The sequence below is a fragment of the Anopheles maculipalpis genome, chromosome 3RL, assembly GCF_943734695.1.
Source record: "Anopheles maculipalpis chromosome 3RL, idAnoMacuDA_375_x, whole genome shotgun sequence".
In the NCBI taxonomy this organism is placed as follows: Eukaryota; Metazoa; Arthropoda; class Insecta; order Diptera; family Culicidae; genus Anopheles; species Anopheles maculipalpis.
The window spans coordinates 69958856-69983936 of record NC_064872.1 but is presented as its reverse complement, the minus strand read 5'-3'; the positions used below and the strand labels follow the sequence as shown (position 1 = coordinate 69983936).

Sequence of the window (25081 nt, the reverse complement as noted above, 5' to 3'; positions counted from 1 at the left end):
TGTGATCTTGTGTGTGATCCAGTGTTTCTAGGGTCGCCCAATGTACACGGATTTGTTTCGACGGGAAAATAAATTTCTCCGCATTGAACGAGCATAATTATGTTTCGTCGGAATGCGACGGTGGGGTTAGCCGTGAGGACGACGGTTGGGTAATAAAATGTTTCACATTATGACACACGCGGTACACTCCAGCCAGCCCATAATGTGTGCGTTTGACTAATGAAACATAAATTTTCTGACCCTCAACCCCGTCTTCTGTCGAACGTTCCACGAACAGTTTTCATTACGTCGAAAATGTCCGTACGTGCGTGTGAGTGAGTGAGTGAGTGAGTGCGATGCGTGACGAAAAGTCTTCCCCGTGAGTGTGTCATCCGGTACGGTGGCGCCCGCGACAGTAAGCAGCCTAACCACCTGAATAGTGAGCTGATTTTTGGACCGGTAATAAAAATGACCATCGTATTGGTACCCCCAGCTTTCCGTAGCGGATGTGGTGTGCGCGATACGCGTTTGTCGGTGAAAACTGCGCCAAGCCAAGCGACCCGTTAATCCGATGTCGATAATCTGAACCGCCACCACCGGAGACAAGTGGGTTCATTACAAGGCGCACGCACACACACACACCCGTCAACAGGATAAACGAATAAGGGCACAACAATAAAACCGACAGCCCATCAGGGCAGAAAGTAGAAAGCCGGTATACGCAGCCGGACAAGGGCAACCGCGGGGGGTCCGGATCGCGCGAAAAGTTTCATGCTCCGGTGAGAAAGCCTGGTAGCAAAAGTTTTCGCGTTAAGGAGAAAAAATACAGTGTTGTGAGAAGGAAAAAAAACAGACCATCTCCAAGGTCATCCCCGGGTAGAGGAACGGCAACGGATTGATCCGGAACGGAAGGAAAGGTGAGAAGGGCAGAAGAACAATAGTGTGATATAGGGCACAAGTCTGCACAACGCTAAAGTCCGCGGAAATTCGGCACAAGCACCACCACCATCACACCATCATGGACGGGCGAAACCGACGGCGTCAATTTGGCGGCCCATGCCACTGTCTCCGGCCACTGATACGGCTGTGGGGCGTCGTGACAGCGATCGGTAAGTTTCTATGTTTGCACGGACGGAAGGACCGCTCCACCAACCGGACGGATGTGTATGTGGCTGGAGGGTTTCTAGCTAGCTCGAGAGGGCTTTGTTTTGCGCAGTATTGTGGCAACGGATTTTCTTGAGTCCACTAATCGAGAGCTTACAATCTGATGTAATGACAGCATTGAATTCGCAAACCGGGACAACGGGAAAGTTTGTGGTTTTGTGGTGAACGGAGCGCAAAAGCTTTAGCAAAAAAACAACGTTAACGTTTAATATTCATAGCGTTTTTCTGTTGGTGTTTGGTCCAGATGTGTACAGCTTATTTTCCTTGTGGAGAAGCAGATGTAGGCTTGCAACTTTAGATGACATTTTAATTCATCAAAATGGAGTTGCATATTCTTTTGCGGCTCGAGATTTGGTTGACAGGTGATGTGTGCTATTTGGTAAAGGGAAATACAAGTTCAAAATGGGCTTCAAAGCTAAAAGGCGAGTAATCGCCATATTGCATTCAAGTTGATTTTGTTAAATTGATCGAAAAAGTTCGAATTTTCCAAGAACATCAAGTAACTCAGATTGTGCTTTGTTTCCATCATCAAAAGCGACGTCTTTAGCGCTTCATTTTATTACACGATGATAACGAGTTCCAATCTGGGCTTGGGGGTACCCATATTCTTGTTCCTGGTCATATACTACTGCAAGCTTTACACCAGAGCCCCTCTTCAAAGGACCTTTTTTTCTTTGGTAAACTACTATTGAAAAAGCTTCCTGCTCTTAGGCTTTTAAGGTAGTTTCAATAAATAGAAAATATGTATAAATTATAGTATTAAAATACACATGGTATAGGGATTGAAATTCATCAATCACTGAACGGATTTTTTCCAAGGGAAAGCTGCACTATCATTCGTAAGATGGAAAAAATACGGCTGGGACGTGCTTCACGAATAACGAAAAAAGTTTTAGCATTGAAAAATGGTCCAGATCATCAGATGTGATGCGATGCACGACGTAGAGGATCGTCACCAAACGGACACGGTGCGCGCCCCATGTCCGCTAAGAGGTTCTCATCTCGCAGGATCTCACATGAATTAATCTTCAGCAGATCATAGCTCTCAAGGGTCACAGATTTCAAATCCTGTTTGGAACGTGGAAGAAGAAGTGATTCTAGAACGTCTAGTGAACTGTTTTCTAACCGACTTCATTTGGTCTTCGCAGAGCAGTTCCAGTGTTCACCGTAATGAGGTTTATTAAAGCTCGTCAGCATCCGCTGTTGATGGACCGATCAGGCGAAGGAATTACCGATTCAGAATTCTTGTGCAGTTCCTTGTTGCTTGTGCAGGATCAGACGGGTAGGCCTTTTGCTGGATCGCGTATCTTTTGACAACGCGTTGAGAGACTGGCGTCATCAGCTTTGGTCAGACGGTCAGACGGGTTAACCTTTTTTGGCCTGGATTGGCCAGGAGACATGCTGGAGTGCGATTCGTATGGAATGCAAAGGGGAAATTTCTCCGGAATCTCAGGGCTTGCCGAACGTCCCCAGCTACGCTTAGGTCGGACAGCAAAACCTTTTTTCCTGGACTTGGGACCGGGAGAAGTATTTAACTGCGAACCGAGCTAGCCGGAGACGATTTGGCCTAATTCTTCCAACGGACTGGGACGGCACTACTGAAGTGCGGGACTAACATCCTTTCCTTTCAAAGACTTGCAGCCATTATGACCAATCAGATCGTTAAACCAAGAAAAAGAATCGACTTCATCTACCAGGAGGTACCCATAAGCCATGAGCCAAATCCCACTGTTATTAGTAGTTGAAGTTATATATTTTCTTTGTAATCCACTGTAATGGCTACTCAGGTGTGTGTAACACAGTTACAACATGCCATCACGTCCAACAACGACCGAACAGCATACACATTGGTTATTAATTTACTAGGAATCATATACTACATTTTCATTGATTCATAAGACCCTTTCGCAGAAAAAGAGACTTCCCTGCGCAGTGCCTGATGTCCAGTTGGTTTGAATCGAAAACCAGACGAACCATACCTTGGACAAAGTTTCTGCTTCAAAAAGTTCCCCAGTACGGAACAAACCGGCAGCATCAGCAGCACCACCAGTGTTGTAAAGTAACACCCGTGTTCGCATTCAGTGTCCAGAGCGAATGAAAACCATTTCTCGCCCTTTTTGTTTTTGAGTACGTTCCGAATTTCATGAGCATCACTCAGTTGCAAACTTTTAACGAACTTCAATTGTATAATATCCGGCCAGAAAAAAAAGGTATGTGGTACACACACGGGTTTATTGTTCCGTCGGGCATGAGTGTTGAATGTTTGTTGCAAAGTAGGACTTTTGTTGATGATGTCCAGCTTCTCTAGCCGTTATCGGACTGTAATTGTGGAATGTCAGCATGCCGTGGTACGGACTGGACACACATACACACACACACACTGACTACGTGTTAAGGAACATCAGTAAACGTTCCTAACAAGCGGATCATTCTTACCGGTGCTCGGATCGCGCGAGTCGACTCCATCCAAAGCCACTACTGTCCTCCATCTACTCCATAAACGTGGCACGTGAATTTATGGTATGCTGGACGCAGTTAAAGGTGAGGGTTTTTTTTTGTTTACTCCTATTCTTTTCTGCTAGCGATGGAATGTTGTGTCCAGAGTTTTGCTGCACGGCAAAAGTTTCGCTATTTGAAGAAGCATTAAAATTTTGCAACCATTGTCCGATAATGTTGTGCCCGTGTTCATTAGACGGTAAATTATGACCTGTGATGTGGAGGTGAGGGCGAAACCAATACCGAAAACAAAACCGAAAAAATTAAATCCAGTGCGGGCATAGTCCGCATTGTGTGGGTTTCGCGCCAGGCCGTACATGTCACCCCGGTGGTGGTTGGTCATCAAAGTTATTTATCGCTCTTTGAAGCAAAACTTCTAATTCGCCTTGATGGATGCAGGATGAAGCTCAAGGCTGCTTTTTTTTTTGGCATACCCGAAACCATTCCCCGGGCTGGATTGATGCTCCGATAGGAGATAGGAAGAGCAGCTCTGTTTTTAGCATAAATTGTGTACGTTGGGGATTCCGGTGTACGGAATATGGGACTGTGCGTGACAGCTGTGTGGTTGAGATGTGGCTCCCATTATCTGCATACGTAAGATGGGCAGAGGAAACTTTCCCAATCGGCAGTACATTATCGATGGTCTTGTTGTTTTAGTCCAGTTGTTTTAATCTGTTGAATAAATGCGGAATGTAGCATTCGACTGATGTGGAGGTATTTTCTCAAGGAACGCTGTTGCCTCAAGCGGCCCTCAAGCCCTCAACACAATGTGCCATTTCCCATTTTGGTATGCCACGAATCCTTATTGAAAGTGTGTGTTCAATATATGTATCGTCCTACAAATAATGGAGAAGATGGATCAAAGGGTCATTATTAGAATTTCTGCCCATTCTCTGCTTTAGGTGGGGTTCAAGCTGCGACAACAGCAGCACTGATTGATAGATCAAGCCATGCCTTCGAAACGTCGATTAGGCCAAACATCAAAAGAGCATGTTCACAACATCATGGTGGTTTGGTGGAGACATTTTCATATGAAGTAAACAGTCCTTCGCACACAGCCCCGTGGAATATTAATTCCAAACACCACACAAAGGGCCGCGGTAAGCAGCATCAAGCCAGCACACAGCGGCACAGCGTTCGGTTGAAATGAAGAGCACTGGTGGTGAGGGCACTATGCTTCCCGTTGTTCATATTATCCACTTTCTGCTACGATGATTTCGAGTATCATCAAGGGCCACCACACATACACACAAAATGGGCCACAACATGTCTGTCTTCTTCCGCGTTGGCAATGCCAATGCTAAAGCATTCCTGTGCAACAATATCCTTTACGGGCAAGAGGTGTGCGGTCGTGCAGGGCGGGCGCCGACTGCAAATCGTCCCACCGAATACAAATTAAGATACGTTATGCTTCTAAATGCATTAGCCAACAATTTTAAACCATTCCCTTTCTGTATAGAGTTTTGAAAATTCTTATCCACTCTCTCTCTTCCTGTTTTTCTTGGGCAAAATAATTAAAGAGCCGTGTGCACCAAGGCGTACGATACGATTTTCTACACGATGGTTCTGAATTTTCGCAACAGCAAAAAAAAATAAAAGGAAATGCTTTCGCTACCAAATCCATACATGCACGCTTGGTTTCACGAAACGCATTTTTCAATTATTTTGGCAACGGAAAACTTCGGCCCCTGTGTGAACCTGTGTGAACCAGTGAAGTTAATCGTCTGCGGGATTTTGCTTCTTAGCTTTGTTGCGTTGCGGCCAACAGCATTTGGCTTCGCTTTTTGGGGGCTTTCTGCTGAAAGGTGGGCCATGTTGGCACCGGATGTTGGATGCACTTGGGGATGCATGGACCGAGGAGGGGGGGGGGGGGCGGGTTTTCTTACTTTTATTTCTGCTTTCCCTTTTTTATGTTATCCCAGTGCGTTGGGAAAAGCCCCAATGATGCTCCCTGCCGAGGCCATAAATTACTGGATTATTTACGATCGGAGCAGCGTTGTGGCATGCTTGACGCAGTTTAGGCAGTAATATTACAGGGTTTTTCGTGTGAGGATTTTTACAAGGATAACATAAGTTTTAGATAAAGGGGTAGGACCAGACAGGAGGTTGGTAGGTTGAAAGCATCAGATCTTCTTTAACTTCTACATCTCATATTCTTTGGGATCCTTTTTTTTCGCAGTTTGATATTACTGGACATCAACGGGCTACCCCGTATTATAGATTAATTTAGAAGAAACACCTGGCAATTCTGAAACTCCACCGATACTGCTTTGGTCCGTTGTAGAATGCAGGCCGCCTACCGGCTATTTTCGGCCATATAATTAGAACATGTGGAGGTATTGATTAGTATAAACATATTATTAATTAAACTAAACCGTTCGCGCCGGCATCCAATTAGAAGCTCCACGCTGGAGCTACGGCCTAGGTGCTGGGATTACCAGCGACGCAGATACTTGAAATAGCGCATGGAAGAATGGAGGTGTGGCAGGTGCAGCTTCGATCTGTTAGCACTGCATTCCAGACTTTATATTTCATCACCTACTTGAAATCCATCGGAATGGGTCGGCTCGGTGACCGAGGCAATAGCAGGAACGGTCTTCTAACGGCAAGGCCAGGTTTTAAATCCCATCCGAACCATTCTCCCGGAGTGGTGGAGACTGATTATCCAATTACGTGGTACCAATATGCCTTGTGAGCCAAAAGATGGCTTATAGTGAAGCCAAGCAGAAGAAGAAGATGAAGAACCCATGGAAATTATCGCTTCAGCAGTATAAAATCTGCAATCAGAAAATGTAGTCACATCATGCACAGCTGCCGCTGCCTAAAATGCTGCCAATCTTACAAAATCATCTGAAATCCCCTGCCTTTCCTACGCAATCGAGTTATTTGAAGCCACCGGGGAATTTTAGTTGTATTTCCCACCCCCCGTGCTATGCGTTAAAGCGTTCGAAAACGTGCAGCACAAGTTTGGTGAAATTAATAGTCCTCAGTTTCAAGGCCATCTTCAAAATTCTCTAGAGCAACACCACGAAGGCTGCAAAGTTTTGCATGAACAAAAATTATTAATATTTATCTACATCTTTGCATCGGAAAACGCAACACTACAACCGCACCTTTAGGTGCTGTTGGTTGTTTTGGAATTGCAAATAAATAATAAATGCTGACGCTCGGTTCCGCAGCGCTCGCTGCATTCAGCAGGGAACGATCAAATTGAACGACGATGCAAAAGGGTTGATTGATGGATGGGCTTTTTTGTTTGCTACAACAGTGCACAGAACACTGGCTTATCCAGCACCGGCGCTTCAATCGAGCCGGCTGCGGCAATGACCTTAGTGACATGTGGGGACCACCTTTGCACCTGTTTGCGCGTACAACGATGCCGTCTTAAAGCAATCTTCTCTGTCTACTAGCTAGCTGCTGCTTGCTGGCTCGGAAAAGGTGAACAATTAGCGAGTAAATAATATGCAGCTTACAAGTCAATTATAGCTCCCAGCAGCACAACAAAAGCGTCACCGTTCGGGTGTTGACTGTCTAGTAATGAGATATTACAAGGCATCGCTTTTATCAGAATTTATCGCTTTCGAGTAAGCAGTAAGCTCCACCAAAGTCAAGGTGATGGAAAAAGTACGATTGAACCACGCCTCGATTGCTGTCGGTGCTGCGATTCAGAACTGCACAAGCATTGATGAGATACCGGTGTGTCCAGCCAGGGTGCGGGCGCGTGCTCGCGTATCCCACGGACGGAAGGTCAATTGGCAAAACGGATGATATTTGTCAAGTAAATGACATCCGTTGCTGATGAAATATTGGACATACAGACGCACACATCTACAAGCGTACCAACGACGCTGATGACGATGTGCGTCAGCTCCCGGGACAGAACGGTGCACACAACAGGGCACAAGTAAATTGCTGCAATTTGCTTCACGACATTTGCTGGTCCGTCGTACCGAGCACACATCGCACATCTTTTCTTCTTTTCCGGTCTAAGAATAAAAGGAAAAGCGAAAATATTGGTGCAGCCAATATCTGTTATCTGGTTTTTCTGCTGGCTACGGTTTACGATTCTGCACAGCGACCGGTCCACTCAGAAATAAAGGAGACCGTTGTAGGACGAAAACCCGCAGACAAAGTTAACGAAGGATGCTGAATGTCCGTTCGGGTTTGATAGGGATGTTTTGGGTGAAAAAAGACCCCTAAAAATAGAAAAAAAAGGAAAATGCTTAGTAATAGCAGTTTAGCAGTTTAGTTTTATTGAAGTTTTGAGAGAGCCCAGATAGGTTACGTCTATTAGGATGCTTTAATAGGGCATTAGTGATGCAACTCCAAGTTTAAAACAAGCTTTCGGATCTCTCTCACTCTCTCAATTCTTCACTGTAACTAGCTAACTGTGAGGCAAGTGTACATCAAAAGCTCTTAAAACTTCCCGAAGAAACCATCTCCCATCGCTGCCGTCTGGCAGCTGAGTTCCGATGCAGCAGAAAGCCGCTACAATTAATATGATTTACCCGAAAACTAGTTGCAAAACACCCATTCACCATCACGTCATCTAAAATCCAGTACAGTGCGAAAGAAGGGGAATCGAAAGCGGTCCAACACTTCATTCCGATGCTGCTGCACGGCGCTGTGAAGGCGATAACACCAACAACCCGCCCGGAACGAAAGCCGAACGGTGGTTTCAAAATACGAGTCAAAGTCTGAGCATCTTTCTGTTTTTCTCTCCCTCCCCCAGGGGAGGGACATAAATTTGAAACTTGAGGTTGAGATTCCTCCACCGTGAGGACCCCTTTCTGTTTTTGCCACGGCAGTCGATCGAAACAAATGAAATTAGTCCGCAAGGAAACGACGTTACCCCGACGTACTGCTACACCTTCCAGCACCGTCGAGAAAAATGGGACAAAAGGAAGGGATGTCCCACTCACTGTCTAGCCACTCTGCAGCGAGCGAAAGACGTCCTGCGCGGGGCTACAAATTACAAATTGTAAAGACACATGGTGTGAAAGGAAAATCTGGCGAAAGTTTTGCTACTGCTGGGCACTAGTTTTCAGCACAGTATAATGGGTAACGATGACATGGATGGGGTTTTGTTGCGAAAAGTTAATCAATCACTCGATGGTGTGAAACGTTGTTAATAAACCACAGTATCTAATTTTTGCGACACGGTACCACACGTACACGGGATAATTCGGTGGAAAGTTGCGCTACTTGCCAGGAACCGGTATGCAACCGTGTGGGACCGTTTTGACATGATAATGAATACCGCAGCTTGCCATAAATATCGGGCAGACATGGGAGGTCAGGTGACCAACGACGGGCTAGGTTGGTGGTTTAAATTACACGAGGTGTGAGGATTTAGACGAACAAGCCGAGCGAGTACAGCGAATGCAGTACTCTCGTTAGTAAAGTTTTACAGCAAACATCACCGACATGATGTCGCTCTATATGAGAAGGATGTCCTAATTTTGCGTAAACTTTAGAGACTGATCTGAGAAGGATCACATCGATATTTGTGATGTGAAAGCTCAAGTGAGTGCTTGAGCACTGGTTTGACCGGGTTTGAAATAATTAAACGGTTTGGCAGAGTTGATGTTTGAAGTTTGATTCCGTACGCTGTAAGCAACACACACACATGTCAACCCAGGACTATAAACCTATTTAGTAAAACGGTCAACACAGCGGGCACAGTGTGATCTTGCCGAAGAAGAAAGCAAAGCGACAAACGAGCCAAAGATATTCAACATCACTTTGGGAACGGGTATCCATGTAAAATTCACATACCTATCCCGGTTTCAAGTGTAATCTTCACGCAATAGAAGGCATCCGTGGGGGGGGGGGGGGAGGGAGGGAGATGCCGGATGTTACCATCCACGTTGGCACACTAGTGCTTTCATCTTCCGTTAGGAATTTTTTTTTAAGCAAAAGCTTTTCACTAACCAACGAGCGTCACAAGAAACTAGGAAGCGTTTTGCCCCATCTCAAGTGCAAGCGCAAAACCCTAAGTACATCCCCACAAAACGCCATCGAAACAGGAACTCGGGAGACGAAGAATAAGCAAAAAAAACCTCCCAGAGATACCCATGCAATGTCAAACAGATCCCAAAAAAGTGTTCTTAAGAAATGGTAAGCTTAATGCCACCTTCACCAGGACACAGGAACGTAGAGATGGAGCAGGAGTCCTTTTTCCTGTTCAAACCCCCCTCCCCCCCACCCCCTTTGGGGCGTGAATGGCACGCGACGACCGTGATGGAAATTATGTATGCACTTCAAAATTAAAAATGTATGCTCGGAAGGGGGAAGAAACGACCCAGCAACACGATGAGACAGTGGGGCAAACAACTGGAGTGATTCGAGCTTTGCTGCATGCTTACCATATCCGTCATGGCGAAGCTAAGGGTTTAACAGGGGGCCCTTGTGTGTGTGTGTGTTTTTTTTTTCACCGTTTTACTAAGGGGTGCAGTGGGTGGGTTTCTAATGTTTTTTCCCACCCTTACTAAATGCTTGCGTGTTTGCTGGTTTACCAGCTGGTGGTGCCCTTTAACGTAATCGTAACGTAGGCTTCATTCAGATTCATCATTAGAACGAGGGTGAGTGAGGTCATAGGTCAGCCGCACACCATGCCGGTGCCACCGATCCGTGCCCCCTTTTTTGAGCGTCACACTTTGGGGCATTTTTTTCGAAATATTCTCTCCCAAGTGCCCGGCAGCAAACGCTAGTTTTGAGGGAGTAAATTGTGTTTTAACGATGGTAGACCGTTTTAATTAGGATTGCGTCTTTTTACGACCATTCTGTGTGTGTGTGTGTTTGTGGCAATAAAGAGAGAGAGAGAGAGAAAGCGAAAGATTGCATGTGTTTTGTAAATTGTGCATAATGATGGAAGCACCGGGAAAAAGGATTTGCCGAGCTACACGGGGGAGTATTTGAACACACACACACACACACACAAAGAAAGAAAACGGAAACGGGGTTGCAAGTTGTAATGATCCCCCTTCTTACTAGTTTCTATGCCTTTTGTGACAGAAAGGTACAGAATCGTGCCTGCGCTCTATTTGTGTGCGATGCTGTTGTTTTGTTAATTATTTTGTGAAGGAGCAAAATGAAAGGAATTATGCTCTAAACATGTCGTAAATGAAAGCTTCATTGTGCAATGTTGCTTTTGATTTTGTGTTTGTGTGTATTTGGGTTTCGTTTGGTGACACACGCGGCCTTACGTTTGAGTGAAAATTATAATGAACAATGCACTAAATCTGTTGGAGTTGTATCACTTTTGACTTTTTCAATCCTATTTCAGTGTGTGCCATGCAATATGCTGTACAGAAAAAATAATTGAATGTTTTTTTTTAAGTTTACTGTCCTAGAATGCAAGCTAGTTGGTGGTGTCAGATAGTTGGCTGTCCCTCATGAAACAATAAAAAAAAAACATTAATTTAAACATTCATGTTAAAAACAAACTCAAAATACGCAGCAGTGTCAATACATTTGGTTTTGATTTTAAGTCTATTAGATTTATTACACGTTAGGGGATCAACTCCCATGAGGATCGTCCTTGCGTTGCGAGGACTAGCAACTACGTGACATAAATAAGCCTCGTTAGCATATTAGATAGATGGCCGGCATGAGATTACCAGGTCGTTAACCAAATAAAAGTTATAGAGAGTTATTATTCTTTTTTAAATTAAATTAAATTATAAACTATCATGAGATACCATAAATCTGAAGCAGTTCTATAAACATTCGTTTTCAATGAGTATTTTATAGCTGATTTAGGATAACAAATAACATAATATTTTTGCTCTATTCGCAAGCAAGCGAAACTGTTATTAATCTTAAACATCTTCGTATAAAAGCTTTTGCCACATGAGAACTGAACGAAATCAATTTAATACAGCCATTGGTATCATTTTACTTAGTTATCAGCTTCGCGGTCTGGGCCTGTTGGAGCAATCCTCGTCTAGTACCTTTATTTGCTAATCCAATTTCCCGCGCTTTCTTGGGGGATGCATCAACGACGACACCGGGGCCTGACTTGTCTAATACGCTTGAATTATTTTTTTGCGAAAATTGTTTGTGATTTTTTTTTTCAGGTTGGCTTTGATAATTTAAAATGATTAAATTTGTTAAGCGATAGCTATTTAATTGCTTTCCATTTTATGGTACAATTTTTAACGAAATGCTATAAATATGCCAAAGTTCCAAAGATGATCTTTTAGTAACTTTATAGCTAGTAAAGTGTTAAGCGACATTGAGATGAACTCATAAAATACTTTCTTCCTCTATCGGCAAACAAGCGACTTACTAAAGCATCGATTCCTAAACTTCAATCCTTTAAAAACCACAAAATATGTTCTTTATTTGACATGAACTGATTCAGAAACAACTTAATCCACCCTTTAGCACACTATTCAATTACACAAAAAAAGTAACCGCCTTACCAGCTATCGATCGTCTCGAATGATTTGAGACAATTTTCCCTTCGCTCTACGAAAGCATCTCCCCATCAGCTTCCACCACCGAGCAAAGCCTAATGGAAATGATGTCCTCAATTTATGTGCACCTTTTCTAGCGACCGTTTTATTCACTCGCAAAGAAGTAAATCGATGGAAGCGCATGCAAGCGTTCAATCGCTTGGAATAAACCGTGTCACCAGCATAAACAGCACGGTTGTCGCGGTTTTGGGTCCCTTCCCTAAAGACGGGCGCTTGGTTGCAGTATTACCGACCGGAAGACACATTTCTGGAACGCGTCCGCATTCCAGCTGCTCCCTCGTACGCCTGGCATGTCAACGCAAAACCCGTCTATTGATTTATCGAACAAATGTGTACCAAACACGGCCATTCTCTGTCTTCCCGCTGTTGGGGCGGGCTTGGAGCATTGTCCCGAGTGTCATTATTTATGTCCTGTGTGTGTGAGTGTGTGTGTGTCGCCTGCAGTGGAAGGCTATCTGCAGGAACGCGTCCCCAAACATACCCATCACCAAGTCCTGCCGGCATCCCTGCATCGTTCTTCCACAGCATCAAGTGTTTATTAACAATTGCACAACCGGAACAACAGTGCTGCTGCTATAACGCGCTTATTGCAGTCACCCCCTAAAGGATGATGCATTTCTATGCCCTCCCCCGGGTGTGTGTGTGTGTGTGTGTTTTGGAATCCGAGCCCGGACCGAGCCACTGTTCGGGGTGGATGGGTTGATAGAATCAGTGACATCAAAAGCTCTGCGAGTATTTAAACATTTACTGTCCCGCCCGCTTTTGTCGACACGTCAACTGTTGTACCGTCGTTTCGTGTGCCACAGCATCCAGCCCTTAACCTCGCACCGGCAACGGTATTTGAGGGTTCATAAATAAAATATCGCCACCCTGATCCTATTTCACATTTTGGGTATTGTCATCTATGTTCTATTTTTTATTCCGGTGTCTTTCTCTGCCTCTCTCTCTCTCTCTTCGTGCACGCCAACGCCAAAGGGAAAAGTATAAAAAAGTCACCCTTTCTGTGTCCCTGCTACCTTCAAAATTCTTCTGCCCGCTCCCTCACACGCCTCAGTTCCAAATTTTAGTATAACAAATCCAATGATTTATGGTTTCGTTACGTTTCTCCGGTGATAGCCTAGCTTTGGTGCCCCTTGATCGCGAAACGGAGGGTAATGTTTTGGGTAACATAAAATCCAGTTCTAAGCTTTTCGTTTCGTTCACGTTTGCTATGAGTGTTTTTTGTTGGTGTTTTGCTGTTCTATATTTCTGTGGTGCATGTGCTCCAAAATATCAACCCCCGAGGGCTGTGATACTTAGAGTACACGCACGCACCAACGGTTTTGCAGTTCCACAGAGCTAAATGGCTATTTTCCCCCGTTTTTTTTTTGTTTTGTTTGGGGATGGAATGGCAGGACTGCTTGATGACACTGCTGCTACCACCGTGTAGCGTGTGTTTAAGTGATTTTGATTTAAGTGATACGTTGACATGTGACAGGGTGGATGGTTGAGGTTCGTGTCTGCACATATCTACGACAGTACGTGCATGATGAGATAACGCATCACGCATCGAATGCTCTTTACTAACCCCAGGGGAGAAGGCGCCTCACACAGCCGACGTGTCACGTCGTGATGATGTGGCAAGGCATTACTACCAAAATTTTGGACAACCTTGAAAAAAATGTTGATTAAGTATTTTTCTTTAAGAGGAGGATTATATGCTTTTCATGTTATTATTATATTAAACTCAATATCAAAAGTTCACTTATTTCCAAAGCACATACACACGCGAGACTGGATCGGTGCCAAAGGGCACCCTTGCCCCATCCCTAGTATTAGACTGACACAAATGGCACAGCTCTCACAGTAGAACGATTCGCCTGTCATTTCCGTATTTCATAAAAGTATTATTCAAAGGTGGTGTGTCATGATGTGTTCACTGCTGCAGTCTACAATCTGACGGCAGGACGCAGACAGCCAGAATCCGGCCAGCCAGATAACGGATTCACGATCAAACAAAACGTCGTGTCTCAGTAGTATATCTCCCCTTGACTCCCACCCGAACCGGGCATTTAACATTCGGTGCAAGTGCTGCACTGGAACTGTTTAAGACTGCATTCCTACAGCTCTGCTCGCGGCCATTGTTTCCCTGGTGTTGTATCAACCAAGGATGCTGTCGACACCCAGGCGAACTGTACACACTGTGTTTCGCAAGAAATGGAAATAATTGCTGAAAATCTGGCATCAAATTGCATCGTGTCAAAACTTAATTACGATGACGGGTTTCTGGGGCGTAAGAGGAATATTTGTTACCGGGACGAAATGATACGGATAACTTCTCATGGCCCGCAAGTTCTTCGCAGCTGTCAGGATGCGAATTGCGAGCGCAAAACTGTCCGTGTGTTGGTAAACAGCTGCATCTTGACAGGTGGAAGAGATTTTGACAGGTGAAACTAAGTAGTAGAGCAGCGAAATGGTGAGTGAACTGCGGAATCAAATTATAGCACCCATCCTAATAAGTCTGAGTAAAAAACAGTCCGGATGCATTCAGCAAGATGCTTAACTGCTAGTTATTTTATTTAAGTAACTCTCAAAACTCCTCTCTACGCAGTACATAAAGCCTTTTTTTCCTACCTCTCCGAAACCATTCTCAAAGTAACCAATAACATCCATTAGGGGTTTATTTGCTTGCCAAAACTAAATCCATCTGAACCGCCTGATGGCTATAGTGGAGGCGAAAAACTGGGAAAGACATACAAAAGAAATAAGGGACGGGAGAAAAACTGCTAAGAGTTGTGAAATAAAAACCGAAAAAACTACAGGAAGTGGCAAGACTTAACAATAACATTCACTGCCGCTCGACGGACGGCAAAAACCAGCAAGCGGACGATCAATTTGTAGCAATGAAAAGTGTTCCAATTACGTCTACGTGCGTGGCGTCCAACAGGAAATGGAGGTCTTTTTTTCATTTGGTGATGCTTTTACTACTTGAAAACGAGCATACTACTTTTTTCTGAGTCCTGACGACCGGACATGTGTGTGTGTGTGTTTGTGTGAACTGAATTGCGATTCAATTTCTAAGTACAACGTAACGATGCGGTCAACGAAGATCGTTAAAGCAGGCGTTGAAAGTTGACTACTAAGAACTGTCAAAAAAGCGTGCATGTGAGTTTGGTGTGTGTACTAATACTTATCAAACTTCAGTAGTAGCAATAGTAAAAGCAATTACTTTGCTCAGTTTGCTCGTGTTTGCTCAACAATTATGGGAATTAAAAGTTGGTGCATTATACTGAGATTTTGAAAGTATACTTTCAGCAAGTGCATTTCCTAATGAAATGATAACTTTTCTTGTTTGCAGAAGAATGCGTGTGTTTGTGTGTCTCTCTCTGTATTACAGTATCTACTCAGCTGATACTACTCTTAATACTGTTTCAATAACTGCTTTTCTTTTCTCTTTCTCCTACCTCTTCCCTTTCCAGTGGTCAGTGGCGTCGGGATAGACATCATGGTGCATGGTTACACTGCAGGTGTTTATATTATGTAAGTTGCTTGCTTCACTTCCTTCCTAGCTACGGCAGGGACATCCGGTGACAGGAGGGAACCGTAGGACGAACAAAAAAAATCCCGTTCCAATCTCCCTATAACACAGCACTGCATGGTCCCACAGAAACACACATACATACAGACAGATACAGAACAAAGCATTCTTCTACCCCGCCAGGACCATCCGGACCAGGATCAGGACGTGCAGGATAGCCGATTGTTAAGTTTATCTTTCGAAGATACGGTTCCCCGCGCCGTATCCCGGCAGTGCACAGATACACGGCCCAACATCGTTTCCATACAATTACCGAATCCTTTCTCCAACGAAATGATGCAAGTTTTGCATGTTACGTCGGTGGATAGATTTTGGTCAACACTGTAATTGCTTTCTAACCGAGAGGGAGGTAATTGTAGAAGCGGGCCCAAAAGCTTCCCACCCACCGTGCATCTACTACAACAGCCCAGTAATTGTTTTCGCTTGCTCGAACCATCTCTCGATCGGTTTGTCGTTAATATGCACCTCCCCGAACGCTTAAATTTCTGAGCAACTTTGCCAACCAACGCCCCGATGCGATGAGTTCGCAGCTTTCCAGTGAGGCTTTTAGAAGGCATGTAGGTGCCGGTATGCAAGTTTAGCCCGTTCGTACCTGGTACGTGGCTCACCGTCGTGTTGCTGTATCGTGGAAGGAATTAAAAGCCCACACTTGGTTGTAGAGCTTCCCAGGTAATGGAACTGATCTTCGGCGGTATGTGTGGCTGTTAAGCCGTTTTGCACGTTTGCGATAAGAGCTGCTCTAATGCAGACCGTCGTTTTGAAAGCATATTTTAATGCGCTATCGATTGGAGGGTGAAGGGGTTTTTTTTTTCGGTAGGTTAGAATTTGGTTGCCTAAAATTCGCTCTCAAGGTTCCTTCCTTAAAGAAAGGGGTAAAAATTTGGTTCTAGTTATTATCTACTCACGACAGACCGTCTAAAGCTCTTTTAAATTTTAAACGCTTTAAACTGTGTGATGATGATTGCATACTTCAAGTATTTTGGGTCTTTCTCTCAACAGTTAGTTGGAAAATTTGATTTAGATAACTTCGAGACCTTCCCTGTGGACTTGTGGACTGTTATGTGCACTTTGTCCATTATTGCTTCGTATTTGTGTAAGAAGTAGATGCCATAAAAATCTGGCAGCTTAGAATCAACGGTTAGTAGCGGCTTACCCAGCTTAGCAGGGTATCTCAGCAGTTTTTGACACTTTCCTTAATATTTTAATATTTTTTTGTTCTCGTCTCAAGGTTTGTTTTCGTCCCGAAGTTTTTTTAAAGCTATTGTTTTGCTACGTTCCAATATATTTTTGGTTTCCACTACTGAATTGATACTTCGTTTTGGTATGATAGAATGTAGAGTGGATTTCTCGTATAAAAATTTATGAGCACTCTGTGGAACTCTGTGAAGCTCTAAACATAACTTGTTTTAGCATACAACCATTAACCAGGGTGTATGAATAAATTATTTTAACATAATTGTAGTAATGAATGGTGCATGGTTAATGTTATTTAAATAAAATATAATAAAGTCGATGTATTTCCAACTTTTTCTTGGTCTTGGGTTCCGGAGCACGGTCCAATCAGTGTTGAAAAATTGTTAAAGTTTTCTTTGTTTAATGCTTCTCATTTTTAGTAAAATTATTTGTTGCAAAAATTAATTTATTTATCTACCCTGATTGATCTGTTTCTTCAAACATGTTATATTTACAACTTTACAGAGTTCCTTACAATGCTCATAAACTTTTATACGGGAAATTCACTCCTAGTTCTTGCATACCAAAACGAAATAAAAAATAAGTAAAATTAAACCAAAAATATATGGAACAGGAACAAAAATATCTGGAAGCTCGTCAAAAACGCCTCGGGACAACAACAAAAACATCTGGGCATTCAGTGGGCAGAGCAGGGCAGTGAAAAAATCTCGTGTTACCGTATCTACATGCATATGCGACTTACATGCATCGTTTACTGCATCTTGGATGCATCATTAATTAATTATCTAAGCCGAGTGTAGGAGACGACCAGCCACGTGCATGATCTGCTTGTCCCATCTTTATCTTCACACATACACCCTGATAATCATTTGCAAGGAATACCTCTTAATTACACTACCTTTATCCACTACTCGTCTAGCACCCCTTAGGGAGCTTCATGCCCTTTCACCGGACCCGTTAACGGATGGGATTTTCCGCTCCGTATTCGTGTAGGGAAAATGGGTACCACCACTAACACTGTAATCACCGTAATGAAATTGACCCAAAACACACAGGGACAACAACAACGAAAAAAACAAGAAACTGCGGATAGTTCCTCGCACACTCTCTTTTACTGTGTGTCGGCTTGGTGAACGCCTTTCGGTGCAAACTGCAATTCATCATTGCATCGTTGCAGTGCTTCCCCGCCCTGAGGAGATTTGTGTCGAGGCAGCAGAGTATGCACACGGACCCAACGTCCCAAGGGGAGCTTGTAACAGAAAAACGCTTCTAAAGCACGACCATTTTCATTTCTAGACAATTCCACATTCCTTCCCTTGCGCCCTAACAAAACCGATCTTTTCATTACAATTTTATTATTTTGCCAGATCCTGCCAGCTCCAAGAGTTGCCCCAGTTGCTTCAACAAAACTCTCGCACTTTATATTACCGACTACATCTTCGATCCGATTACCCCTCCCATTCTACCCAGTTCACCCCTTTGGTGCCGTATTGTAATGTTTTTTTCCCTCTCCATTCTTTCGTTTCAGTGTTGCTTCCATAGTGATATTCTTGCTGGAAATCAAATGGCTCTTCACACTGTTCATAGTGCTGTGTACAAAGTAAGTTTTTGCAAAGTGGACAAAAATTACTAGAGTTTCTTGGCGAGTCCGTTTCTGCCTATTTTCCTCCCTCAAACACACACAATCGCACAAGGGTAAGGAATGAGATAGCCAGACCCACGAAGACCTCTTCTCTAGTACGCGAATTTTTACCCGTCCAAACCGACCCAGAATCCCGGGTGTCCCATTTCAAAAAGAAGCGGCGCGCATACACACAAACAGCGCAGCTTCCGGGTTAGTGAAGTTTTAGCCCGAACCGGAAAGAAAAATACACAACTCCAACCTCCCCGGCGACCGCGGACGGTCGACGCGTTTTTTCTTCTTTAAAGTGGTATTTTATCCAGACCAAAGTTGCAAACTCGTGAAATACGAAACGACTTCAAAAACTATTACAATTATCTTTCATCGTTTCGGTTGAGTTTGGAGCTTGGGGTACACTGACCAGCAGCGATCAAGTGATTCTTAGTACTTATTTTAAAACGTTATGCGCAACAAAACATTGTTATTATGGTTCTGTTAACAATTGGAATTAATTGTACAAAGTGTGCAATAAGTTCGATTACAACTTTTCATCCTTGTCTGGGATGTGCATCATGTGCATTCGGCGATTTGGGTATTGATGTCAGCATTAACCAGAGGCAAATCTTCCTATTAGCGGCCCTTAGTTGAAGTTCAAAATGAATTGGTTGATGAAAGGGGCCCGTAAGTCGGACACAGAATGTTGAAATTCAGGGCCCTCCACGTGAGGGCTCCAAAACCATTTCCGCTTAGGATCTCAGAAGGGTATAATCCGCCTATGGCATAAGCTAATGAGCATAAGCTTAAGACGGACTCGGTCAAGGACTGTTGCACGATACGAACGGCTGACGTTCGGTGAGGATACCCACAGTTATCAAGCAGGTTAGAGACACACCTGGGATACAAAATCGTACAAGAAACGGAAGGATCACGGTATATCGGAGGCTACAACCAAGAAGGGGCTAGCCAGAGTTATACCAATATTATTGTGCCATCACTGGCGGATCAAGCTGTTATGAGACCCTAGGCCGAAAGTACATTGTGAAGATGGGGCGGGGTGGATGGACTGTCAAATGAGGCACGCAGCCCCAACTCAAACATCAGCGGCTCCGTTTACGATTCCTTGCTACTACTGCGAAGCTCCCAACAAGGGTTCCCTGTTATGAGGCCTTTTTTACAGCTGAGGCAGCTGTCGGGGCTCTAGTAGCCACCTACTCTACCGATCGATAACTCCGATACTGCGTGCAGTGACCCCCTCTCTCCTCCAAAACTTTTGATTTTGATAGAAATTTGTCGGAATATCCTATTTTGCTAAGGGCTTTCGAACAGCTTGATCCACCACTGTAGGGGCCGAAAACTTCCATTCCGCTTAGGGTCTCCGAACTCCTTATAAGGACATTGTTTTTACCTGATGGGAATCTCCTAGCCTTCAACAACCGCACAATGTTCAGATTGATCCGTTGAGTTCGCCAACGTTCTACAGCCCTGACAGACCGAAGTTCTGTAGATGGTTAGAGTTCCTTCAATTTGAGATATTTACGGAAAAGATCATTAGTTCATTCTTCTAGACGACATTCACAGAGGTCCAAATATATGGAAAATAGCGGCCAAACGAGGTTTCGTAACAATGTGACCGATTTTATCGTTAAGACCCTATGGCCTGCTATCTCCGTGGAATTTTCTGGCCTTCTACGAATGGTTGTGCGTGCTGGCCAATTTATATTCTTGCAAAATTCAAATCTGGGACGAAATACAAGTGAAGCAGGTAACATAAAGGATGAAGGTGTTTCCAGCTTGCATACCATGTTGCATAAATGTTCTGAATATTCAATGCTTCAGTAAAAATTAAATCAGAAACCATTTTCATGTTTTATGCACATTTTCAAAGCGTATTCAAACTTATTAAAACCCCTTTAGTTTGTATGGAGCGTTGTTAGACTATAATTGCTAGTTTCGCCAACAAATTCATCATCTGGCAAAGTAGCTTTCTAGAGTAGAACATTAGGGTTCGGGTTTAGAGCAATGTTGCTGCAGTATTGTCTCTCTGCAACGCATTTATCACTGGTGCAATCAAACGTTTAGCTACGCCAGACAGCAACGCAAAACAATAGTTGTAACTGGAGAGCCTCCATCACTTCATCCATTCATCCCTCTGATCCACTGGACATCGCCATTACTCGTCCGACAAGCTCTGGTGTATGCTCATGGGTGTGTCGTTTCCAGTAAATTTAACATAACATTAAATCTGCTCACTCATTCATTGCCACCTTTAGCACGTACGTGTACACGTCCATTCATCCGTCCCTGGAATCATTTTCGTAAATCATCCTCCCTTTATCCTTAAAAAGTGAATGAGAATAAAAACCACCCCTTTCGCCTCCGAAAAAACCAGGAAGCATATGGCTGTAGTTGAAGGTTTTTGCTTTAGCTGTCCTGGATGGGGCCTCCACCAAATCCCAAACAGCAGGCAGCGCAGCTCACACCCGGCATAAAACTGCATAAACAATGTGCACTTAGTGTATTATGCTGTGTGGTATAACAGAAGGGCTGTCGTTCGCCGTTCGACGTCCTGCACCTCTGTCCATGCCCCACGGTGTCATAAACAAATGTCACACCAACGCCCATCGATGTACGGGCGGAGTTTGTCTTTGCGCTGTCGGTTAAGTTCCGTCGCTTTCGTTTTCGGGTTGAACGCCTTTTTCGGTGGAAGATAATCTATCACCACCGTGGGTTGGAAGGGCGAGAGAGAGAGAGAGAGGGAGAGAGGTTGTCATATCGGGCACCGGTAAGTGTGCTTCGCTAAAGGTAGGTTAGTGCAACGGCGCAAAATGTGCCGTAAATATCATAATCCTTTCATGAAGCGATGGCATATTGGAAGAACGCGGGAACTTGAGTTTGGTGGGAGAGTGCGTTTTCGGGACAACTTCCGACAGCTGCAGTCAGAGTTACTTTCCTGCGCCTCACAGCGTGAATGCAGCGCAACCATATTGCTCTTTTGTTTGGGTCTTTGGATGTTTTGGTCTTTTCTGCACCATCACGAGGCGAATGATAAGTTTTACGGGTACAATGGCGCCTGTTTATAGCATGCGAAATCATTCCTACAAAATTTGAGTTCTAAAGGTAAAGAGTCTAATAACGGTTTACTGGAAAAGTAGACTGATTTATCGACTTTGCCTTCGAGGGCATATGTCTTGTTGGTATTGATGAAATGTTGTAGCATTATCAGATGATTTGAAGCAGCATGACGACTAACGCTCTGAGACGTGACAGGATTAACACTAGGAGATGTGGAAAACTGCCAGCAGCTACGCTGCTCTAGAAGCCCGAAGTTGAAATGAAGAAATGAGGAGAAGGAGAGAGATTCCCTTCATTGGACTAAATCTCCCAAAAGGTCATTCTTGGTGAGGAGCAAACCAAAAAAAAAATTAACACAATATTACTACTACTACTGCTTCTCTGACAACAACGGTTCACTGACTAACGAACTCAAAGATTCCAGATATAGTGAGCAGTTTTTTTCAGTGCTAGTGTGCCAAAACTACTACCAGTTGTGGCATGGCAAGCATTTTCAGAAGCTTTAAGATGATGGACCCCTTGAAGTCTTGATAGTCCTGTCCAGCAGCTAAGACGCTGTATATTGTAAGACATTACTAAGCCACACACAATACAGGCACATAAATCTTCCCGATCACTCTGTCGATCTCTCTGACACTCAATAATCACCAGAAGATGATGAGCAAAATCTTATCGTTGTATGCCTTGAGGCTCTAAGGTCAGAATATTTGTCCAAACTTTTAAAAAGTTCCTGGACAAGTTCGTTATTATTGTCCTGCACGTCGTTAGGGTTGTCTGGAAAGGGTGTGGCCAACCATATTGTTGTAGATGCTATTAATCTGAAACTAGAATTCGACCAAAACTTAATCCCAAAAGTTTTCTGTGATAGTTTGTTTTTCATCACCATTCAAAATAGATTTGTTTATATAAAAAAAGTTGAATGGCTTCATTTTAACATTGCTACGCTCGAACGCTCTCCTGTCGTTCTTAATGACTTGCTACACACTCTGTTACAATTTAAATAAAAGTCTATTGTTTGTCTTTGGAAAACAATCCCACAGCAGTCGTTCGCCAGAAGAGGAAACATTTTAATTTCATTCTCCATTCCCATCCTATCACCCCGTACCCAGCCCTCTTCACAGGTTCCACAATCAATCACGTGCTTCCGTACTAGCCGTAGTACTTAAAAGGAAGCTTCGTTTTGATGCTACCATTCACTCACACCCGGCTCCCGGCTTCCCACGGTGGGTGTCTCGGTCTGTCCATCAAATTTACACATGACCGCTTCCGGACAAAAGGACGTTTAAGCGGAACATCCGGAAACGGAGGAAAACCCACACGTGAACTATGGTACGGCCATACTGTGCCCTGGGAATAGGAAGTCTCGCTGTTGGTGGTGCGAGAGCAAGTTAGATTGTGTGTGTAAAAGGTGAACCAAAAGTTCTTATTCTGGCATAGTCGTATAGCTCGTTCGTTTCATGAAAGGATTAGTTGTTAGAAAATGGGGTTTTTCGGACACGTGTTCCACTTCGCCGTCGCCTGGTTCACATTAATTTATCCAGAGTCGAAAGAGAGAGCGTGTACATGTGTTTGTAAATATTGATAAATTTGGTAATCGTTCCCCGCAAACCTTATTTGCTGGGATGATAATTTATTGCTACATAAACATGGCCAGAGAGCGCGTGGTTTAGGTCCAATGGAGATGGCAACGGCCAGACGGCTTTTCCCGGTGCCACACTGCAACATGCACAATAATGATCCTTTATCCGGGCGTGGTTCGATAATCAAATAATTACAAGCAATTACCGTTAACGTTAGGCGCTCCCTTTTTTAAAAGCTTTACGGTAAATTGCATTTAACGTCGCTTATCGCCACACCCAAACTAAAGTCGACAGGAGACAAGAGTGCCACAAAACCTCCCAACAGATGAGAGGATGGAAATTGTAAGGCTGGCAAGAGATTACAATTAACCTATTGTATTACGTGAAAGCCGGTCTGCGGTGACCGATTGTGGAGTGTGGAATTGCAGTAATAATGAGTTGCTCTAATGAGTATGCAACAAGATAAGAATTAATAGGATTCATATTGTCTGTCCTCCGGTTCTCTGCCGGGATGGACGGGAATTTTAATTCATCTTTAAATTTTTACTTTTCTTAACGAATCTGTGTGTGTTTTTGTTCTTCATTTGCAGCAATGATTACACGTCCCGGTGCTACCAGTGTTGGAGCGTGTGCCGGTACTGTGGCGGTTGGCATCTGACCTTTCCGTACGTGGCCTTAGGTATAGCGCTGCTCGTGTGGCCCCATCGGCTGTGGTTGAGCCACGTGGCAGGAGGACTTTTGATCGTGCTGGCCATGCTGCGGTTGCTAACGGTGTGCAAGTTCCGACCGCACGGCAAGGATGACGAGCTGCTGAACCACTTTGATGAGCACGCTGACAAGTAAGTCTTCGTAGTAAATTGCACGCATGCCATGCGTTTACCATGAGGATGTGCTTCATCGCCCGCGGCCAAGCGAGCCAACCAACCTAATCGACCCACACCGCGGGTTAATGTGTTCTGTCCGGAGCACGTAACAATCGCGTATCCTACCATGGTGCCATGGTTTGGTGGTGGCTTCCGGGAAAATGGAATCAGATTACCGGAGTTTCGAGTAAAACTTTCTCCCCACGCCGTGTGAAGTTCGATTCGGGGCGCTGTGTGTTCTTCATCCGCAATCACGTGCCAGACAAAACATTAAAAGATCTGTAGTCGTGTCCGACGATGTAGAAGTTGCGCTAAAAGTTTGCTTTTCACCTTTGCTCTTTATCTCGCACTTTGCAACAGGTACGACAACCTATCGGATGTTTTGGTGGATAATTCAATGCCCGAACCGGGTCACAGTTTGGAGGGTAATGGACACGCGACCACCGGTGGCAATGAGGACGAGGAGGATGACGATGAGCTGGCAATGAATGGGGGCGGCATGTGACCGGACGGGCCGACGCGCCCAAAGCCCAAAGCAACCATCAAGAAGTGTATGAATCAAAATTACGAAAAGTTGGATAACGAATGTGACTGCGATGTAATCAAATAGGACACAACGGCTCTATAACGGCATTCGTGCAGCTTGCTTTTTTGTAAATAAACTTAGCCAGTACAGTGTGTGAGGGGAAGGTTTGCTTGCGAACAATAGCCCGAATAATACACTCCCCTGATGTCGGAGTTAAAAGGCATTGTTGCGGCGCGGGAGGATCGGGTCTTATGGCGCTCGGATATTGTATTAAAATAGTGGTAAGGAAGTTCACTTTGAGCTGGTATGAATCAAATAAACATTCAAATTATTTATCATTGGGGTTTTCAGGTACAATTGATCAAATTGATATCACAAGTCGGGCAATCAGAAAGAGATATTTCTCTCCATCTAAGGGATCTCAACTACCAAATATTTCGTGGCCAGATATTTCTCTTAAGGTAAGAGGACTTTTTTTACCAAAAGAGGTTGTAGTTCAAAAAGCTTCACCTACAAAGAAACCTTG

At 44.1% G+C, this 25081-nt stretch overlaps 1 protein-coding gene across 1 annotated transcript; it reads left to right on the top strand.

The window, feature by feature from the left end:
• The first annotated feature begins 995 nt into the window (after nucleotides 1-995).
• LOC126563020 (uncharacterized) lies at nucleotides 996-24655 on the top strand. The gene is made up of 5 exons (XM_050219628.1): nucleotides 996-1088; nucleotides 15581-15641; nucleotides 18422-18493; nucleotides 23757-24005; nucleotides 24390-24655. The coding sequence occupies exons 1-5, from the start codon at nucleotides 998-1000 to the stop codon at nucleotides 24532-24534; spliced, it is 618 nt and encodes a 205-aa protein (XP_050075585.1). The 5' UTR covers nucleotides 996-997; the 3' UTR covers nucleotides 24535-24655.
• Nucleotides 24656-25081: the final 426 nt, after the last annotated feature.